The sequence below is a fragment of the Beta vulgaris genome, chromosome 6, assembly GCF_026745355.1.
Source record: "Beta vulgaris subsp. vulgaris cultivar EL10 chromosome 6, EL10.2, whole genome shotgun sequence".
Classification (NCBI taxonomy): domain Eukaryota; kingdom Viridiplantae; phylum Streptophyta; class Magnoliopsida; order Caryophyllales; family Amaranthaceae; genus Beta; species Beta vulgaris.
In genome coordinates this window covers 67,702,968-67,724,443 of record NC_079207.1, presented here as the reverse complement: position 1 = coordinate 67,724,443, position 21,476 = coordinate 67,702,968, and the positions used below count along the sequence as shown (strand labels likewise).

Sequence of the window (21,476 nt, the reverse complement as noted above, 5' to 3'; positions counted from 1 at the left end):
CATAACAAAGATTTAAAAAAAAAATGTGACCATATATCTCAAGTTTCACTAATTATTAGGCTAGGCTGCCTAATTATAATATTAAAAGTAGGCAGCCCAGGCCCAATTCTAATAGAGAAGCCCAACCACAACTAGTGTCATTTAACCCAACGTCTATTTCTCTCTGCTCATTTGCTATTAGCTTAGGGCAACAACAAAAAACTCACTAATTCTCATTTTCTCTCTCCTCTGTATTTCCCTCTCCTTTCTTCCATTGATAATCAAGCATTGACTCATGGTGGACGCCATGGAACATCTCAGAGGTCACATTTACCTTGTTCGAATCCCTGAACCAACCAATCGCATCTTCAAAAGAAGAGTGTTGCGTTTCTTTTCATACTCAAGTGAGTTTTCTTTTGCATTTTTGCTGATTTTGTTGTTTTCTTTTTTTTTGTTTCTTATCGTGAATTTGAGCAAGTGTGTAATCGTTGTGTAGTTGTTGATCGTTTTCTTGAGCTATTGAATGATGATGTTGTTTTATCTGTGTGTTGAATTTTAGTCGAAAGAGGTTTATTTCGAATGTTGTAGCTAAAGATTGTGTGTGAAACCTAGGTTTCTGATGTTTGCAATCATATATAAAACCTGAAATAACAGTAAAAATTCAAAATAAAACTAGTTGAGTTTCGTTTCTCAGACTCCAAAGAAGCAAAAACGCATTGGTGTTTCGCAATCACAAATTCACAACAATATTTCTGGATATTCAAAACCTAACTCCTACAATATACAAATTCAAAAGACATGTTTTATATAGATAATTCTGTTTGCCTCAATTACGTACTTTGGAGAATGATTGAATTTGAATTTATGTGGTGAATCTTTTGCGTCCTAGTTAGTTCCATTTATTAGCGGGAATTCATGCAAAAGAAACTATTTTATGTGTGAAACCTCGGGAATTTGACGCTGCATTATTTTTTTTTCGTTTTTTTGAATCTATTTTGTATTTTTTTAGATGGATGAAATGTATGAAGTTTTTGAACATTTTTTGTTGGAGGATATAATTCTAATGAGTTAGGTGCTTCTATTGTTGTGGAATCTACACTTGATTCAAGGTTTAAACATTTTTTGTTGGAGGTTGCACAAGATGATGAATTAAATTCACACGTTTCCGTTGTTGCTGAGTCTAATGTTGAATCGAGATCTTTAGTTGTACTTGGTATGTTGGCTTTTAAAATTATTTTTTTATGTTAGTCCCTTTTTGTCTTATATTAGTCTCTTTATGGAATAAATTGGTCACATAATAAACTGTCATGATGTCTTTTGACTTTTGTGTTGTTATTGATTTGTGGCAGAAAATAATGTTGTTGATCGATTCTCCAGTGATTGCATTCGTCGAGTCAGACTCGTTGACTCAGAACTCGTCCTCAAGAAAACTCAATGCGAAGCTGTCGGAGTTCGTTCCAAAGAAAGTTTTATGATTCTCCATAACCTGAGCATGAAACAGAGTTAAAGAATGCTAGATTATTGTAGCTTCTTGAATTATTATAGTGGTCACATAATGATTTATATTGGTGACACAATGGTTATTGTTGGTCACTTATTATTTTTTAAACATTTAGGAATCCACACATGTAATTGGAGTGACATTTTGTTAGTGATTATGGTAATAAATACAGTTGGTTCTTTCCATTTCACATTTGAAGTTTCTCAGTTATTATTATATATTTTGTCATTTGATTTCTTAAATATTCAGTAAATAGATTAAAGTGGGCACCAATTAGCTTAAATTAGGTACCAAATGAATTTAAATAGTCACTTATTGAAATATATTAGTGTTCTGCTTTGTGTTTTTTGAAATTAAAGTAATCAGCAAATGAATATAGATGACTAATTTGAACAAGCATCAAATGAATTTAAGTAGTCTTTAATTTCAAGAAATATAAAGTCATCATGAAATAGTGACTAATTGGCATATCATGGTCTCTAATTGACACATAACAGTCACTTAAGAACACAAAACTTACTGATCAACATAACTTGTAGTTAGAACCTAAAGTTGAGTACCACTCAACATAATTTTGCAAAAATAACAAACCAGTGGTAATTGTTTTGTTTATATTCTACTAATTACATAAAGTTTTACTTTTGTTCAAAACTAATTAATCATCCATGTTAGTAACCAAATCAGTTTTTGTTCAAACTACTTTCTTGGAGAGGATCTAGTTGTTGGTCCAGATTCCTTCACATGAGAGTTTTGCTTTGAGGGAGATGGATTTTGCAGCTTTTGCAGAACTACAGTGGTTGTGTTGGGTATGTCTTGGTGTCTTTTCGATCTCCTGTAAAACGCTTGATTAGCTTCATCAGCTTGCTTGGTGGGAATTTGAGGTTGTTGTTTTTGTACCTGTGGAATCAGATTATATAGCAAATTCATTTACACTGAAAATCAAATGATTTAAAATGCTTACAAAAAAATAAAGTGGCTACCAAAGAACTTAAACTGGTCACATAAGGAAGTAAACTAGTTACTTGATGAAACAAACTGCCAGAAAATTAAGCATCTTTCAAATAACAAGAACTCAAATGAAAATTCATTAGGAGAGCAGTATGTTGCAATGAGAACTTATTTAGCCTTGTAGAAGAATTAGGAAAGCAATAAGTAATTGAATTTGAAACTTCTCACTAAACGAATGAACTGAGTCAAAGTGTGGTCACAAATAAATCTAAACTGGTTACGAAATGAGTTAAAGTGGATACTTAATACCTGTAATTACTACTACTTCCATGTTCTATCCCAACATAATTGTTCACATCGGACTCCAGCCATTAAAATCCACCAACTTCAACCATACAATTCGTCAAAATGTACAAGAAATAACATTTCTCAACTTTTTTTAATAAAAATTTACATTAGTTTTACTAAATTAACAAGATTCTACCACATAAATCAAATATTGAATACAATATGAATGGAAAAGTTACAAACTTCAAAATGTATGTCAATTCAATTCACTTTCACAATCGAATATGCAATTTCCCCTACTAAACCAAACACATACAGTCAATTGAAGTTCCAAAATCTGAAATAATTTTCCAGAATCTACAAAACAACAATCAAATTCAGCAGCAACATACAAATTAGCAATTGAAATGAGAAGGCATACAGAAGCGCGGACGACGAAGCTGCGTTTGGAGGATTGAGGGCGAGAGAGGAGAGAGAAAAAGGAGATTGGAAAGATTTGCGGGGGAATTTTGATGCTATGTCGGAGATAATCTCGGTGAAATTCGGCATCCTTGTAATAGAAGATAATCTCATTGAAATTAGGCCTCCTTGTAATCGGAGAAGAAATCAGAGAAGGTGATGATGGAGCTGCTATGGAGGATTTCCACCATTGAAGAGAATGAAGACTCAAGAGTGAAGAGAGGAGAGAGAAGCGCGCAAGAGAAACAGAGGAGAAAGAAACGCTGCTGTGTTTTCTTTAAAATTTGCAATATGGGCTGGTTAGTCATATTGTTTGGACTTGGGCCTGCCTAATTATAATGTTATAATTAGGCGGTCTCTTGCAAGACGAGCTGCTCAAGTTTAGCATTTTTTTTCTTTATTAATCATAAGTTTGACTTATATATGAATATTATATATGAATACTTTTGAGTTTAATGGTTTTATTCTCATATTGTCTTTGGTGATTTATCACCTTACCAACAAAAAATTGGCATTAAAACCTTCTTTTGTAATTCTCTATTTTGTAAGATGAAATCTAGCGGATTCTAGCCATTGGAATCAATTTTCAAGTATTGGCAAATTTCTCCTATTTCGTTGTTTTCTTCCTAGAACTCCTCTCATTTTCATCTCTAAACTTCTTTCTCTTGAAAAAAACCAAGGGAAAAGAAAAGAAATGGGGGGAAAGTTGGTGGTGTGAAGTTCACATGCAAGTTAACCCCCAAAACAAAAGTTAAGGGCCTGAATCAGCCCGACAAATTTCATTTCAAAAGATTTTTATACAATCTGATTTTAAAGCTGACCGCACAAATCAGATCCTACAGTCATAGTAGGATGAATATCATGCGTATAAACCAAAATGCAGGTAGAATATAATAAAACGTTAGTGTCGATAAAGAGATGCAAAGCAAAAGAATGTGGATTTCATCCAAATGAACCAACAATGTTGTTGACTAAACATTTTCGAGTTATGTATGCACATTTTAAAAAAATCAAATATCAAAATGTTCGTTTCAAAAACTTAAAATTCAAACATTAAGATACATCTACTTATTATTGAATAAACATGCAATAATATGTTGTTGTTAATTAAACATTTGCGAATTATATAACATTTGTTAAATGAACATAATACTTATTGTTAAATGAACAGACTCCTCAAAATTCGAAACTAGTAGTTGCAAGTTTTTATATCAAAATAAACATTTGAGCCTATGTACAAAGTTGAGCCTAATTATATAAATCTAAAAGATGTCCTTAAGATCCACTTTATTATACTTTTTTTCTTTCAAGAACCCTATGTACAAAGTACAAAAAAGGAAAAAGAAATTCTAACTTAAGACTTATTGTTCATCTTAATTTTAACTAGTCGACCAAAATATCTTTAATACAATCAACTCGAACTGTCCTCGCACATAGTCACTCGCCCATAGACCAGAGTCCCCAGTCCCAACATCAATTATAAGAATCAGACAAGTATCAGAAAGCTTACTTCTTCTGCTCATACACTCCAATGGAGGACAATTTCAGAGTTCGCGTAGACAGAGTATTCGGTTCTCTCTCCTCTTCTTCTTCTCCATCTCCCTCTTCCCAGACTATACCTTCTTCCTCTCTCTGGTCTCTCACCGACGACGAGACTCAGAAGCGTCAATGGTCTCGAGAACCCGACGCTTCAATCCCACCCGATGATGACGACGATGAAGATGATGATATCCCTTCTAATGTCGATCAATTCTTCTTTGCCACCAAGGATTCAGCAATGGCGTCTGCGAAGAATCCTAATCATAACCCTAACCCTAACCCTAACCCTAACCCTAGCTCGAGTTGTTTGGATTACCGTGAGGAGCTCAAAGATGATCTTAAAGAGCTCGATGAAGATGCCGATGCCGATACCGATACGGGTGCAGGTACAAGCAAGATATGCTCGCTGAGCGAGGTTTCGAAACATGTTGGTGATGAAGAGGATGAATTGGAGGTTAGGAACTCCATTGGCAAGGATTGTACTCTTGATTTTGAGGTATTATCTCTTTCTATTACGTGTTTGAATTGCTTGAAATTAGCTTAGCAGTGTTAGTTCATTCTTCCTTGATTCAATTATGTTAATATGGAAGTTCTTAGTTTTATGGTATGGAATATTTGTTCACCTGTAGACATAGAAGTTAAATAATTTCTTTATTTTGAATGTAATTAGTATAGAACAAAAGCTTGGTGTTCGAATTTAAGTGGATTATGGATAGCCATTAGTTTGAGCTCGTAGATAAACATTTCTTCAATCTTTGGCTGATTTGTGTTTTTGAATTATCTTAGCTTTTGACAAAAGCTACTCAGAAGCTTAAAGCTACCTCCAAAAGCTACCTTGCCGAACACTAAAATAATATTTCAACTATGCTATGTTACTGTTTTTCACCAAAAATAAAATAAAATAAAAATCAGAAGCTACCTCAAAAGGCTGTGCCGAACACGCCCTAGATAAAGGTGTTTGTGTTTTGAATGGATAGTTGACAAAGTTTTTCCAATTGAAAAGCGGACATGCTAAAAATGAGGATGAATCATAATTAGTATGCACATTGGAGTTCCATCATAAATAGACAATAGTATATGTACATCATATTTGAGTAAGTAGGCTACTCCGTTATTGTCCATTGGACATTTGGGCTTGAGTTGTTTTTGTGCTTGCTTTTCTTTGGTTGGGACATGGGAGTTGTGAATGGAACTATGGTTATTTTGTTGGATTTCATACCCAATTTCTCTTTTCACGTGCATTTAGTTCGAGTTCATGGGAATAAAATGTCTCTTATGTTTGTTTCTTCACTTTAAAATTTGCATCCAATGCGGCATGTTATTTAGGCCCCAATATTAGGTGTACATGGAGTACTCAACTTTGTGGATTTCTTTATATGGATAGGCTGCAAATAAGAAAGAATACTATTCATTTCACGGAGTAAGAAAATTTCACCTAATTATTAGGTTGAAAGAGGCAATATGTACTTTTCTCGGTTGACATGTCTTAATTTGAGGATAATAAGACAAGGCAGGATGTCAGTTATGAGATACGCCTTTGAAATTTATTACTCCCTTTGTTCAAACTAAATCTAACACTTGGTTTGGGCATGCTTATTGAGGAAGAGGAGAGAGATAGGGAAAAAAGGGAGAATATTGGCTATTGATGAGGAGAAAGATAGAAAGTAGCCATGTGCCTAAAAAATGTTACATTTAATTTGAAATGGAGGAGTATTTTTCCATAACAGATTGTGAATTTCCACAACATAGAAGGTCAACTAATTAAGTACTGTATGATTTTGAAGATTTTATGTGTATCTAAATTTCACTTCTCTTCTACATGTAACATTCTTGATGTCCCTTCCGTCCATAAAAGCTAGCGGCTAGCCCCATTTTCCGTGTTTGGTTTGTCTCTTAAAAAATTGCTCCACTCCTTCTCTAGGTGGCATGTCCCCACAATTTCTTACTTTTTCTCCTACACCATACATGAAAAGACAAATCTACCTAGCTACTCAATACAACTCTTAACAAAATGGGAATGGGGGAAACAATAAGGGATAGAAGGAGTAGTTGATATTCGCTTAGAATTTAGGTCTTTACTCTTTACAACCCTCTTTCAGTAATGAACTCATTGGCTGTTAAAATCTTATTTTTGACTGTTTTTTTAGGAAGAAGAGGATGTTTATGACAAAGTGGCTGTTGGAAGTGAAATAATCGGTGATCGTCTATACATGTCTGATGTGACTGATTATACGTCACATATCGATTCCTTGAATGAGCTCCCTAACACATTTGGGGAGGTTTGCAGAGACCCACGTGCTAATCACCTGGCTGCAAAGCTCAGGCTTAAAGAGGATGCAGAGACAGCAAAAAGTTTCAACTCTTTGCATGTTTCTGAACAAGCTAAGGATGATGTTTCTGATCAAAGTAAAGATGATATCTCTGGTGGTCAAATTAGTGCTCCTGAAGATGTAAACATCCCTAAGTCAATATTGAAGCGAAAAGATGATCAGATGGATTCAAAGACTGGAAAACGTGTGCGGTTTGAGCCCACCTGCAACAGCGATGATTGCAGTGCATCTGATGGTGATAAAATCGTTGTGTCAGAAGCTTCTAATGTAGATTACGCTTTGTTAAACGGATCGCCTTCAGAGCAACAGGATTCTTCATTGGTACCAGATTATGTTCGCCATCCTTTGAGATATACGCATTATACATTTGATTCATCAAGTGATATGAATGAAGAATCAAATCGTCAGGCATACACCGACTTTCTTACTATGGTGAAAAAATCCAAGTCAGAACCTGATGAAGCTCCTGCTGACCTTACAAAACCTGTGATATTCAATCCGAAGATAAAAGCTGGTGATACTTCCGTTATTACCAGCGACAAAAATGATCATACCAAGGAGATTACCATGGAGGAACGCTTGCAGAAGAAAAGCTTCCCTCTTACAATTGCTGCCGGAATCACAGAGGTGGATGAAGCTTCTGAAATGGAGGTAGATGAGCAAGAAACTCCAGTTCTGAAGGCTCAAAATGGAAGAAAAACAGCTCGTAAATATCGCTCCAAATATGCTATGGAGTCTAATGAACCTGATACTTGATGTATGTCTAGAAATAATTGTATGACGGATTTTCAAACTTGAGTTTATTGAACTTCCCTCATTCCGCAGGAAGAAGATTAGAATGTGCTATTGTACTGTATTTTCCTTCTGAGGATGGGCGGAGTGGGGTTTCACCTTCATCACTGCCATGACTCCAGCTCAATTCTCACCTCCGTCCCCCCGGACATTGATCTCCCCTATTTCCTGAGATAGGCAAAATAGAGGTGGCACGGCTGGCGCCCACCCAATGTACCAAAAGATACCAGCCTTGAGAATCAGCACTGCTATTATATTTCCCCTTTGCCTGAACATAAGACGATCTAGACTGATCTTTTTAATGCCAATCTAGGTTTATAGTCTAATGTAGTGTAGTTTGCTGATCCGGACTTTTTCTAGAAATAGTACTAATGAAGTGCCTTGTCTCAGTCTTGGATTTTTTGTAAATTGTTTTTTATACTACTACTACTAAAAGATGTGATCAACATTAGCAAATGAAAAATGCAAAAGCTGTGATGTAACGACTTTACGGCTTCGTTTGGTAGGGCGTAAAATATTTTCAGTGTAAAATGATTTTCATGGAAAACAATTTACAATAGAAAACACAATTCCAAAATTAGTGTTCTGTTGTTTGGTTACATGTAAGAAAAATGAGAAAATGAAAGGGAAAGTAAGGAGGTAGTGAGAGGAGTGTACAAGAGAGATAAGGAAAATAGTTTTCCCTTCATTTCGAAAGGAAAATAATTTTGCATTATTGGGAGAGTAATTTTACCCCAAAGAAAAATGATTTTACACTCTTTTGCCAACCAAACAATGTAAAACTAAAAATAGAGGAAAATAGTTTTCCTAAAAAACGTTTTACGCCCTATCAAATGGAGCCTACAAGTATTAAGAAACTGAATTAAGTATTTGCTTACCCACGAGTCTAATGACATCATGTCCATTTTTGTTGGGCGAGGAATGAACATCTGCATTTGGGACTTGCAACAATTTGTTGTGATATCTACATGTTGTGAAATCTATATGAGTATTCTTTTCCAAGGGATCAACATCTTAGTCTTTTTTTTGGCAATAACTCGATGTCTTGTTTGAAAACATGTCTTTCATTTGAAATTTTGGATTTGGTCCAATTCACTTGTTTGGAATATCTTGGAGTTTCTAATTCGATTCGAGTCAAATCCAACGCTTGAAGAAACAAGTTCAACTTTAAGAAATTGAAACGCCGCTTCCAAAGTTACCTTTTCAATACCACATGATGTCAATATGAACAATGATATTTGGCTCGTTGACAAGCTCTCCATATTCTATATGGTCGATGGTCCCATGGGAAAAAAAAATAAAGACATGTGTCATGCTCATAACAAAAGTGAAGATTCTCCATTTATTTTCAAGGTATCTGTTAGGATAGAAACACTTCTAGATAAATAGATTTAGGAAATACTCTTAAGTATATTCTAACAGATCTCCATGGAAATACTTTGCAACAAGTATCTCGATGAAGAGACTATGAAGAACAAGCAAGAGTCTCATTACTGGGGTAGAAGTAGAATTAGTTTTCCATTTTCTCTCAACTTAAAGAGCTAGTTGGATAACTCATTGGAGAGGGGAGTCTCATTGTACATAGGGCATGTTCTCTTCGACATAAAACAGTTACTCAATAGAGCGTACATAACGGCATGGATGAAGGCTGCAACGTGCATTCAACAATGAAGATGTAGGAATGATGAATCCACCTCGAAATTCTTCCTAAACTTTCCTCGTACAAGTTATGGCATGTGCATTGAAATAGACAAAGCAATTAATAGCAAAGATATATGCACGTGATGATGATCAGTTATAAAGAAAGAGAAATTAAGCTTAGCTTCTTTAAATTACGATATCAAACTTAACTTCTTTCCGAATTTTCCCCCTCTATATACTTTAGCTTAGTTTATTTGCTTCTTCTTCTTACTTCTCCAATCCTATTATCCCTCACCAACCATCTCTTCTCCAACAAACTATCACAACATTGTACCTCGAGATTCGAGAAGGGTCTCCTAAACTTCTCTTTCCATCTCTCAAGAGGTAAGTCTGAATATTATTATTGAAGTTCTTAGTACTTGTGTTTTTGTTTTGCATCAATCTAAATTTTCGAAGTTACTTAGTAATATCCTCCAATTGCATTGTTGTCTCTTACTCTCTTTTAACCTGCTACATATCCTTTTGGAGGATCAAAGTCTTTTTATAAATCTAAACGTGTTTATATCACTAGCTAGTGTGTAAAGAAAATATTGTGATTGAAGTTTCATAAAAGTTCGTCACATATAAAACCATAAAAAAGCGAACATAGCAGGTAAAAAAAAAAAAAAAAAAAGCGAGAAATTAGTACTTTCTTGGAAACTTTTGTACTTTATCCTCATTCCTCAACATTTTGTGGTTAACGCATGATTTAAAACTACGTGGTTGTATTACAAAAAAACGGAGGGAGTATGAAACTATAGTGTATGTATTGAAGGAATTGATGAAGATGAGCAAAGTAATGTCACTCCACAAAGCTCCTTCAACACCCAACATGAAGTCGAATTGGATGAGAAATCAAGACATTATAGTATGGAAACGTAGATCAAGTCTTCCTCCAACTAAATTTCAATGCACTGCTTTCCCTACAATTACAAACACAATGAACATGGATGAAGTGCTTCATATGGAAACAGGACAAGGGAAATACAGCTATGTCAACAACTCATTTGTTCAAGTTGGTGATTCTTTCTCTCCTTGTCTATATTTACACTAGATTGGGGGCCGTCCGAGGTCAATATTTTGCTATAATTAATTTATTCACGTTGTCTTAAATAATCATGGTGATATGCAGGGTCGTCTTAAACATTTTGAAGGCCCTGTTCTAATCTTAGAATTAGGCCCTTAGTATAATTTTTTTGCAACTTATATGATGAAAAACTTTTATAATATTACAATTATATATTTATGTTCTTGCAAATTGAAAAATCAAAATCTCAAACTCATATAATCGTATATAACAACTCAATATAGAACCAAGTTATTAATAATGTTCTACTTAATTACAAAGATAACATTAATACTTTTCTACCTCACCCTGAAAAGGTACTTCATCCGTTTCGAAATAAAGTGCAACAAATAATTACTTTTACGCATGTCGAGACGTTATTTTAACCACAAATATCTACAATTACAAAGAAGTAAAAATTATAAAATTACGTTTTATGAAAGTACGTCACGAGACGAATCTAACAAGATCTGTAACACCCCCAAAATCCATACACGTCTAATGCTACGTCGCATCGACTTTGGGAGTGTTACCGCCGCGATGGAACGCAAGGCATAATTAGAAATACGGTAACTCAAATTCATTGTCTCAAAACCAAATTGCAGCGGAATAGAAAATGTAAATACAACTCGGGAATCATAGTTGACCCCTCTTTATTCAAACTCAAACCATGTAACAATGTTCTATAAAATTCAGTAATATATCAAACCAAAAGTTAACTTCAAACTACAGTCTAGCCCCCTTATGCTTGATGTCATGCAGCAGCACCAGCTCACCTAGTCTGCTCCCCATTGAAGTGTCAATAGTTCATCACAGGACAACAAACACATAATAACACACAGAGTCAGCTATGCTGAGTACGTAATGAACCATTGAAACTATATGAATATAAATGATGCATACATTACAACTGTTATATGAACCTACGTTATCTCACATCCTTTAATCTTTCATTATTTGGCATCGAACGGGCACCGTCATCTTACTAGAATCATACGGGCTACTGAATCCTTAATAGACAACTTGGTCTATTAGATGAAATGCAAATACGGTTTTGTTCCGTCTCACACCCATCACCTTAGTATGCATACCCCAAGATCGAACGGAACCTTCCGCCTACTTGAGTTATCAAAATATAAGGACACACTGTCGTCACAGTAGGCCTGCGTAGGATGTAGGACAAGTCCCACACTCCCCCCATTGTTCTATACTTGTAGGGAATCCAACTACAAGTATCGCCATAATCTTCTCTTATTACCAATCATTCTTTTATAACTTTAAGGAGCCATTTACATACTCTCTTAATTACCAAACTCAATCTTATCCCTAGTAACACTCTTGTTACTCTTATAGATCAGATTAATAATGCTGATGTTACATACGATAGAACTTCGCATTTCAATGCAACATATTTCAATGCATCATATTATTATGCCTTAATATCACTTATAACGTCTAACCAAACATCACTCAAATGTTCCTATCATGGTACTAGTTCAAATGTTCCCTATCATGGTACTAGGTTCCAATAACATGAATTGCAACCTAAACATGATACTAAGCTTTGAAAGTAAACTGGTACGCGTACGTACCTTGTAGCGGAGAATTTTCGCTGACTTAATAGAACGAGCCGCTTATGAAATTGGGACCTAAATCGTTAAAACAAAGCTTTAGTGTTACGTCCTTGATAACACTAACAACTACTACGTACTAAGACCATAACGATCTAACGATTCGAATTACGCAATAGTTAAAACCTTATTCCAGAACTTTCGTTATAATTCTAATCTAGTGAATTTAACGTCTTTTAGAAGTCAGAATTAGTGAGTAACTAAGTTATTTAGTAACATTAGTCCACTATTTTACCAATCCAAAAGTCATAAGTCCAACCTGTCTTATGTCCAAAGTTAAGTCATATGTCCAAAAGTAAGTCATATGTCCAAAGTAAGTCATATGTCCAAAAGGTAAGTTCCATGTCCAAAAGTAAGTTCCATGTCCAAAAGGTAATTCCATGTCCAAGGGTAAGTCATATGTCCCAAAGTCAGATTTCATGAAACAGGTTACTCTTGAAACAATAATAACTGTAACTAATAATAAGACACACTTTTCCTACTTTCAACTTATTCCAATTACAAACCTAACCAGAATTTATACTTAAAACAGAACAATAACTTAACTGGTTAAACAATCTAATAATTTACTAAACACTCTAAATTATAATTATTAATTACAAACCTTTCTTAACTACGAAACAGTAATATAGAATAATTAATAAACTGACATACTAAGTTAAGTACAAATTATACCACTGACTTTCGCCGGCACAAAGATTCCGGCGACGGAAACTCCGGTGGCCTCTGCTGTCCAAACTCACACACGCGACCCGGTTCCTCGCGCACAACCCTCGAACACCGCGACCCCCGTCGCAGCACTCGAACCACACACACGCCGCACGAACCCGCGGACGAAAGCCTCGACACACCCGCGCAACCTTCGACACGCCCGCACCGAAACCTCGCCTGAAATCGCACAAACCTCGAGCCAAACCACGCGCCGCACCAACCCTCGCGCGCTCGAACCACCTCGTCGCTCGCACTACACTCCCGAACCGCACAAAACCTTCGACCCCCTTCGCACCACACCCTCGCCTGAGTTCGCACAACCGCAGGCGACTAGAAGGAGGAGGCGAGAGGAGCTTCAGCGAGGGTTTGAGAGAGAATCCGAGAGAAAGAGAGAGAAATCTGAAAGAGAGAAAGAAAATTCGAAAGAGAGAGAGAGGGCAAAGGAAAGTCGGCTGAGGAGTGGAGAAGGAGAGGTTTTAGGGTTTTCTGAAATTCCCTTCCTTTTCTTTTTATACTCCCTTCAAAAGATAGTACCCTAGGTCAAGTGAAGACTAGGTTATTCTTTTAAAACTCCGAAAATTCCTAACAAATTCATACTACAATAATTTATTCCTATTAATTTGTAAATAAATTAAAATACCTTTTTATTAATTCTTTTATATTTCTTAATTAGTACGAAATTAGTATTAAAAATACGGAGTATTACAGGCTTCCCCCTTAAAAGAAGTTTCGTCCCGAAACTTTGAGGTAGCCCGTCTTAACGACGATCTTTTGCACTTCTAAGTCCCAAATTTCACAAGCGTTTTCTAACGTTCACACAATAGATAAGCAGTTTTCACACATAACTAGCATATAACTAACATAATCAACATAATTAACATACTTTAGGGTGAAAGCGCGAAATTCTATCGCATTCTTCCCCCTTAAAAGAAAAGTTACGTCCCCGTAACTCACGTACCTCTTGGAAAAGCTCAGGGTACTTCAGACGCATTGCATCTTCGGCTTCCCATGTGGCTTCCTCGGTAGTTTGATTTCTCCACAACACCTTGACAATTCTGACGTCCTTATTCCTCGTACTTCGCACTTTGCGGTCTAGGATCTGGACAGGTTTCTCCTCATAGGCAAAGTTTCGTCTATCTCTACGTTTTCAGGTTCAAGGACATGTGACGCATCAGGTACGTATCTCCGGAGTTGGGATACGTGAAACACGTTATGGACCCTTTCTAAGTCGTTGGGTAAATCCAGGCGATAAGCAACTTTCCCTACCTCGCCAGTATCTCATAGGGTCCTATGAACTTAGGGCTTAGCTTCCCCTTTTTCCCGAATCGCATCACTCCTTTCATTGGGGACACCTTAAGCAACACTTTTTCCCCAACTTCGAAATTTTCGTCCCTTCGCTTCTGGTCCGCATAGGATTTTTGCCTGTCCTGTGCAGTCTTAATCTTTTCTTGAATGACTCGCACTTGATCCATCGTCTCTTGAATCATATCAGGTCCTAACACTACGTCTCACTGATGTCGTTCCAACACAAAGGGCTACGACACTTTCTCCCGTACAACGCTTCAAATGGTGCCATCTTAATACTAGCATGGTAGCTGTTGTTGTATGAGAATTCTATGAGGTCCAAATGGTCTTCCCATGACCCTTGGTATTCTAAAGCACATGCTCGCAACATGTCCTCTAAGGTCTGAATAGTTCGTTCGTTTGACCATCGGTAGCTGGGTGAAAGGCTGTACTCATTAATAGCTCACTACCAAATGCTTCCTGGACCTTTTTCCAGAAATTCGACAGGAATCGAGAGTCTCGATCTGATACTATACTTGTGGGTACTCCATGCAATCGAATGACATTTTTCACATAAGCCTTGGCTAAGGCTTCCATACTCCACGTATCTTTCATAGGTATGAACCTTGCTGTCTTGGTTAGTCTATCCACTATCACCCAAATGGTATTATTGCCTCCCCGACTCCTAGGTAAGGCGACAACGAAGTCCATGGATATCGAGTCCCATTTCCATGTCGGAATGTCTAAGGGTTGAATCTTTCCCTGAGGTCTCTTGTGTTCACTTTTGACTTTCTGGCATGTTAAGCATTTGGAAACAAACTCAGCTACTGCTCTCTTCATACCAGGCCACCAAAACATCTTCTTGAGGTCCTTATACAACTTATCTCCCCCTGGGTGGACAGAATACGTCGTGTTATGACCCTCGCTCATTATCTTTTGTTTCAGCTCTTCACATTTTTGTGGCACGCACCACCTACCCTTATATCGTATGCTTCCATCCTCATGGATCGCAAACCCCTCTGCTTTGCCCTCCTTAAGCTTTGCCTTGACTCGCTCAAGTTTCACATCCCCAGGTTGACTCGCCCTTATCTCTTCTAGGAAGTTAGGTTCGATGGTTAGGGCACTCAGCAATCTTTCTACCTCCCCTTCATGAACAACTTCTATCTGAAGTCTAGAGAATTCCTCACAAAGTTTGTCGGCAACGACTAATGTATTCAGGCTATGGCTAGACTTGCGACTTAACGCATCAGCAACAACGTTGGCTTTACCCTCATGGTATGGATGTCTAAGTCATAGTCCTTGATGAGCTCTAACCATCTGCGCTGCTCATGTTGAGGTCTTTCTGGGTGAAGATATATTTAAGGCTTTTGTGATCGGTGAAGATACGGCAGGTTACCCCATAGAGTAGTGTCTCCAGATTTTGAGTGCAAATACTATGGCGGCCAATTCTAGGTCATGTGTTGGGTAATTGACTTCATATGGCTTCAACTGTCGGGACGCATAAGCTATAACTTTCCCGTTTTGCATCAGAACACAACCCAACCCATTTTTGGATGCATCACTATACACATCATATCCTTCGTTCCCATTAGGCAAGGTTAGGACAGGGGCTGAGGTTAACCTCTCTTTGAGCGTTTGGAAGGCCTTCTCACTGTCCTCATTCCAGGTAAACCTACAATCCTTCTTCATCAGGTTGTCATAGGTTTTGCTATTTTGGAGAAGTCTTTCACAAATCTCCTATAGTAACCGGCTAAACCCAAGAAACTTCGTTATATCCGTGACATTCTTTGGAGTAGGCCATTCACTCACGGCTTTGATTTCGCAGGATCGACTGATACACCCTCCTTAGAGATAAAATGACCCAAAAATGACACTCTTTCCAACCAAAATTCACATTTCGAAAACTTTGCATAAGTTGGTTGTCCCTAAGTGTCTGCAAAATGACCTCAAATGATCCTCATGTTCCTCCTTGTTCTTAGAATAGATCAGGATATCGTCTATGAACACACGACGAATTTGTCTAGGTAGGGTCGGAAAATTCATTCATAAGGTCCATGAAAACTGCAGGTTTATTAACACCTGAATTGAACTGCATTGTTAACCCAAAAGGCATAACTGTAAACTCATAGTGGCCATATCTGGTTCGAAAGCAGTCTTAGGTATATCATGATCAACAATCCTCAACTGATGGTAACCAGACCTTAAGTCAATTTTGGAGAACATCCCCGCACCCTGAATTGGTCGAACAAGTCATCAATCCTAGGTAATGGGTACTTGTTTTTCACGTGACATTGTTCAACTCTCGATAGTCTATACAACCTCAAACTACCATCCTTCTTTTTCACAAATAAGACGGGTGCTCCCCATGGTGACATGCTAGGTCTAATATACCCTTTGTCTAGTAGTTCCTCCAACTGGTTTTTAACCTTTCATTTCTGCGGAGCCATTCGATATGGGGCTTTCGAAATTGGTCCAGTCCCAGGTACTAGGTCAACGGTGAACTCTACATCTCTCCTTGGGGCATACCAGGTATTTCTCAGGAAAACATCCTGGAATCTCGGACTATGGCACATCTCAGGCCTTAACGGATCATCCTCAATTCTTCTCACCGAACACATAAATAGGAGCCACCCTTGTCTACGTAGTTCTTAAGTTGTAAGCATTGATATACTTAATTCCGGTTCTCGAGGTATTCTCCTATATGACACTCTTTTTCCCCGAAGGATCTTTAGTTCCACTTTTTGCGCATCGCATCTATCTTAGCCTGTACTTTCCCAAGCCAATCCATCCCCAAAATGATATCTAGGTTTGATAAGTTAAACTCTATCAGATCAGAGGAAAGTACCCTCACCTATCTTCAATGGCACTTTTAGGAAATCTTTTAGAACATTAACAGTCTCCCCAGATGGAATGACTATAGGCATAGAAATCGACTCAGACTCGACCAATGTTAAATTTCTAACAGTTGCATGGGCAATAAATGACAAGGATGCTCCAGAATCAAATAAAACTTTAACAGGAGTGGAGTTGATAGAAATAATACCCGTGACAACGTCTCTACGAGCCTCTTCTTCACTAGCCGTCATCATGTACAGCTTCCCTTTGCCCTTATCTTGGGAACTAGTTGCATTGTTAACATTAGAGACTTGGTTGCGGTGTTTGGTAGCGGGCTTGGAATAGTTAGATATTCCCATTGTAATTACCTCCCCCGTTACCATTCCCGTTACCATTTCCGTTTCGGGGCTTGTCCCCATAGTTTCCCTTCCTTTGGCCATTGGGGTTTAGCTTGTTTTTCGAATAGCATTCATAGGCTCTATGCCCCATCTTCCCACATTCCCGGCATTCAACCTTGTTACCCTCACAATCCTTACCAGGGATGGTTGTTCGGGCACTTTCTACACCGATATACACGCTCAGGTCTGCGGTTATTGGTGTTATTGTTGCGGTTGTTGTTGTTGTTGTTGTTGTTGGGATTATGGTTATTATTGGGTCCCTTACCAAAGTTTCTCTGAGGGTTTTGATTATTCTGGTTCCCGTTGTGCTTTTTCTCAAACTTTGGCCCTCGGGTTTGGGTTATCCTTACGTTTTCGCCCAGCTTACCCCCTTCCTCCCTTTTCCTGATAGCATAAAGGTGGGCAGCTTTGCCAAACACATGGTCCAGAAGGGTGAATGTATCTCCCCCAGTCTACCCTGCAGGTCAAGGGTAAGTCCCAATTCAAAACGTGAGGCTTTAGCCTCCTCAGTAGGGGCAATCTCTGGGGCAAACCTCATCAGTTCAATAAATTTTCGGGAATATTCCTCTACCGACATGGTCCCTTGTCTAGCATCATGAACTCTTGGGCTTTTTGTTTCTTAAGATACGGAGGTAGTACTTGTCTCTTAGGGCCTTTTTAAAAGTTTCCCACCCGAAACCCGGTTGGCTGAGAAGGTTGTCCTTAGCCTGGGTCCACCAGAAATGGGCATCCCCTGCAGATAGTAACTAGCTAAGGGCACTGTTTTCTCGTCAGGACAGGTTAGGGTGAAGAAAAGCTTATCAAATTCCCCAACCCAGTTTTCCAACTCTTCAGGTCCCCCTTTTCCATTTAGTATAGGTGGGTTCCTACGGGCCACTTTTTCAGATAGGTCCCCATCTCCCGCTGTGACCTTGGGCTAAGTGTGGCAGTAATCTGTACTAGGTCACGTATCGATTGCTCGATGTTAAGAGAGGTGTCAGGGGCGCCTCCCGATCGAACCATTCTGCGCTGAAATTAACATAGTAGCTATTTCAGTGACACCCACATCATCCTGTACTTCTTAACCAATACATTGGACATATAGCAAGCAATTGTCACGAACAAATATTAAGTCTTTATTGACTTGCAAAACAAACATCTCACATGAGACATCACAACCATAACAAGGAATATCATAAAGTATCCTTAAAGGTTTTGAAACATATTACATATGTATAGATATTTAAGAGATAAAACGATCGTTCCAATCAAGTAAATAGTTTGTCGCAAAATAAGGTTTTAGTTCAACACCTTTTTGAAACATCCTTGTACATCCTCTTTACCTATTCTATTCGAATATTGCAGGAATCTTTCGCAACTTCAATTGAACAATCAAACAACACATTCGAGTTCAAGACACGAAACGAAATCACATTTGCAATCATTCCTATGACTTAATGCACATAACATAATATGTTCTATATGCTCCTAGCCCATACTACCCGTTTTGAAATCGTTTCGAAAACGTCTTTGAAAATAGGAGCTTCTGGCTCTGATACCAGTTTTGTAACACCCCCAAAATCCATACACGTCTAATCTACGTCGCATCGACTTTGGGATTACCGCCGCGATGGAACGCAAGCATAATTAGAATACGTAACTCAAATTCATGTCTCAAAACAAATGCAGCGGAATAAAAATTAAATACAACTCGGGAATCATATTGACCCCTCTTATTCAAACTCAAACCATTAACAATGTTCTATAAAATTCGTAATAATAAACCAAAAGTTAACTCCAAACTACAGTCTAGCCCCTATGCTGATGTATGCAGCAGCACCAGCTCACCTAGTCTGCTCCCCATTGAAGTGTCAATAGTTCATCACAGACAACAACACATAATAACACACAGATCAACTATGCTGAGTACGTAATGAACCATTGAAACTATATGAAATAAATGATGCATACTACAAACTGTTATATGAACTACGTTATCTCACATCCTTTAATCTTTCATTATTGGCATCGAACGGGCACCGTCATCTTACTAGAATCATACGGGCTACTGAATCCTTAATAGACAACTTGTCTATTAGATGAAATGCAAATACGGTTTTGTTCCGTCTCACACCCATCACCTTAGTATGCATACCCCCAAGATCGAACGGAACCTTCCGCCTACTTGAGTTATCAAAATATAAGGACACCACTGTCGTCACAGTAGGCCTGCGTAGGAGTGTAGGACAAGTCCACACCCCCCCATTGTTCTATACTTTAGGGATCCAACTACAAGTATCGCCTAATCTTCTCTTATTACCAATCATTCTTTTATAACTTTAAGGACCATTTACATACTCTCTTAATTACCAAACTCAATCTTATCCCTAGTAACACTCTTGTTACTCTATAGATCAGATTAATAATGCTGATGTTACATTACGATAGAACTTCGCATTTCAATGCAACATATTTCAATGCATCATATTGATTTCACGTTATAACGTCTAACCAAACAATCACAATCAAATTCCTTCATGTACTAGTTCAAATTTCCCTATCATGGTACTAGTTCCAATAACATGAACTGCAACCTAAACATGATACTAAGCTTTGAAAGTAAACTGGTACGCGTACGTACCTTGTACGGAGAATTTCGCTGACTTAATAGAACGAGCCGCTTATGAAATTGGACCTAAATCGTTAAAACAAAGCTTTAGTGTTACGTCCTTGATAACACTAACAACTACTACGTACTAAGACCATAACGATCTAACGATTCGAATTACGCAATAGTTAAAACCTTATTCCAGAACTTTCGTTATAATTCTAATCTAGTGAATTTAACGTCTTTTAGAAGTCAGATAGTGAGTAACTAAGTTATTAGTAACATTAGTCCACTATTTACCAATCCAAAAGTCATAAGTCCAACCTGTCTTATGTCCAGAATAAGTCATATGTCCAAAATAAGTCATATGTCCAAAGTAAGTCATATGTCCAAAAGGTAAGTTCCATGTCCAAAATAAGTTCCATGTCCAAAAGTAATTCCATGTCCAAAGGTAAGTCATAGTCCCAAATCAGATTTCATGAAACAGGTTACTCTGAAACAATAATAACTGTAACTATAATAAGACACACTTTTCCTACTTTCAACTTATTCCAATTACAAACCTAACCAGAATTTATACTTAAAACAGAACAATAACTTAACTGGTTAAACAATCTAATAATTTACTAAACACTCTAAATTACTAATTATTAATTACAAACCTTTCTTAACTACGAAAACAGTAAATATAAGAATAATTAATAAACTGACATACTAAGTTAAGTACAAAATTATACCACTGACTTTCGCCGGCACAAGATTCCGGCGACGGAACTCCGTGGCCTCTGCTGTCCAAACTCACACACGCGACCCCGTTCCTCGCGCACAACCCTCGAACACCGCGACCCCCGTCGCAGCACTCGAACCACACACAGCCGCACGAACCCGCGGACGAAAGCCTCGACACACCCGCGCAACCTTCGACAGCCCGCACCGAAACCTCGCCTGAAATCGCACAAACCTCGAGCCAAACCACGCGCCGCACCAACCCTCGCGCGCTCGAACCACCTCGTCGCTCGCACTACACTCCCGAACCGCACAAAACCTTCGACCCCCTTCGCACCACACCCTCGCCTGAGTTCGCACAACCGCAGGCGACTAGAAGGAGGAGGCGAGAGGAGCTTCAGCGAGGGTTGAGAGAGAATCCGAGAGAAAGAGAGAATCTGAAAGAGAGAAAAGAAAATTCGAAAGAGAGAGAGGGGCACAAGGAAGTCGGCTGAGGAGAGGGAGAAGGAGAGTTTTTAGGGTTTTCTGAAATTCCCTTCCTTTCTTTTTATACTCCCTTCAAAAGATAGTCACCCTAGGTCAAGTGAATACTAGTTATTCTTTTAAAACTCCGAAAATTCCTAACAAATTCATACTGACAATAATTTATTCCTATTAATTTGTAAATAAATTAAAATACCTTTTTATTAATTCTTTTATATTTTCTTAATTAGTACGAAATT

At 37.8% G+C, this 21,476-nt stretch overlaps 1 protein-coding gene and 1 long non-coding RNA gene across 2 annotated transcripts; both read left to right on the top strand.

The window, feature by feature from the left end:
- The first annotated feature begins 70 nt into the window (after nucleotides 1-70).
- Nucleotides 71-1,665, top strand: LOC125498433 (uncharacterized). The gene is made up of 2 exons (XR_007275422.2): nucleotides 71-383; nucleotides 1,329-1,665. It is a non-coding gene; the product is annotated as an uncharacterized LOC125498433 (long non-coding RNA).
- Nucleotides 1,666-4,617: 2,952 nt separating this feature from the next.
- LOC104897665 (hypothetical protein) lies at nucleotides 4,618-8,225 on the top strand. The gene is made up of 2 exons (XM_010684603.4): nucleotides 4,618-5,210; nucleotides 6,862-8,225. Exons 1-2 carry the CDS (start codon nucleotides 4,707-4,709, stop codon nucleotides 7,798-7,800), a joined length of 1,443 nt encoding a protein of 480 aa, XP_010682905.2. The 5' UTR covers nucleotides 4,618-4,706; the 3' UTR covers nucleotides 7,801-8,225.
- The last annotated feature ends 13,251 nt before the right edge of the window (nucleotides 8,226-21,476 follow it).

Excerpts from the sequence above, each read along its gene's own strand:
- LOC104897665 (XM_010684603.4), top strand. The coding sequence starts at position 4,707 with ATGGAGGACAATTTCAGAGTTCGCGTAGACAGAGTATTCGGTTCTCTC. Across the intron at positions 5,211-6,861 it reads ATTGTACTCTTGATTTTGAG|GAAGAAGAGGATGTTTATGA; the intron begins GTATTATCTCTT and ends CTGTTTTTTTAG.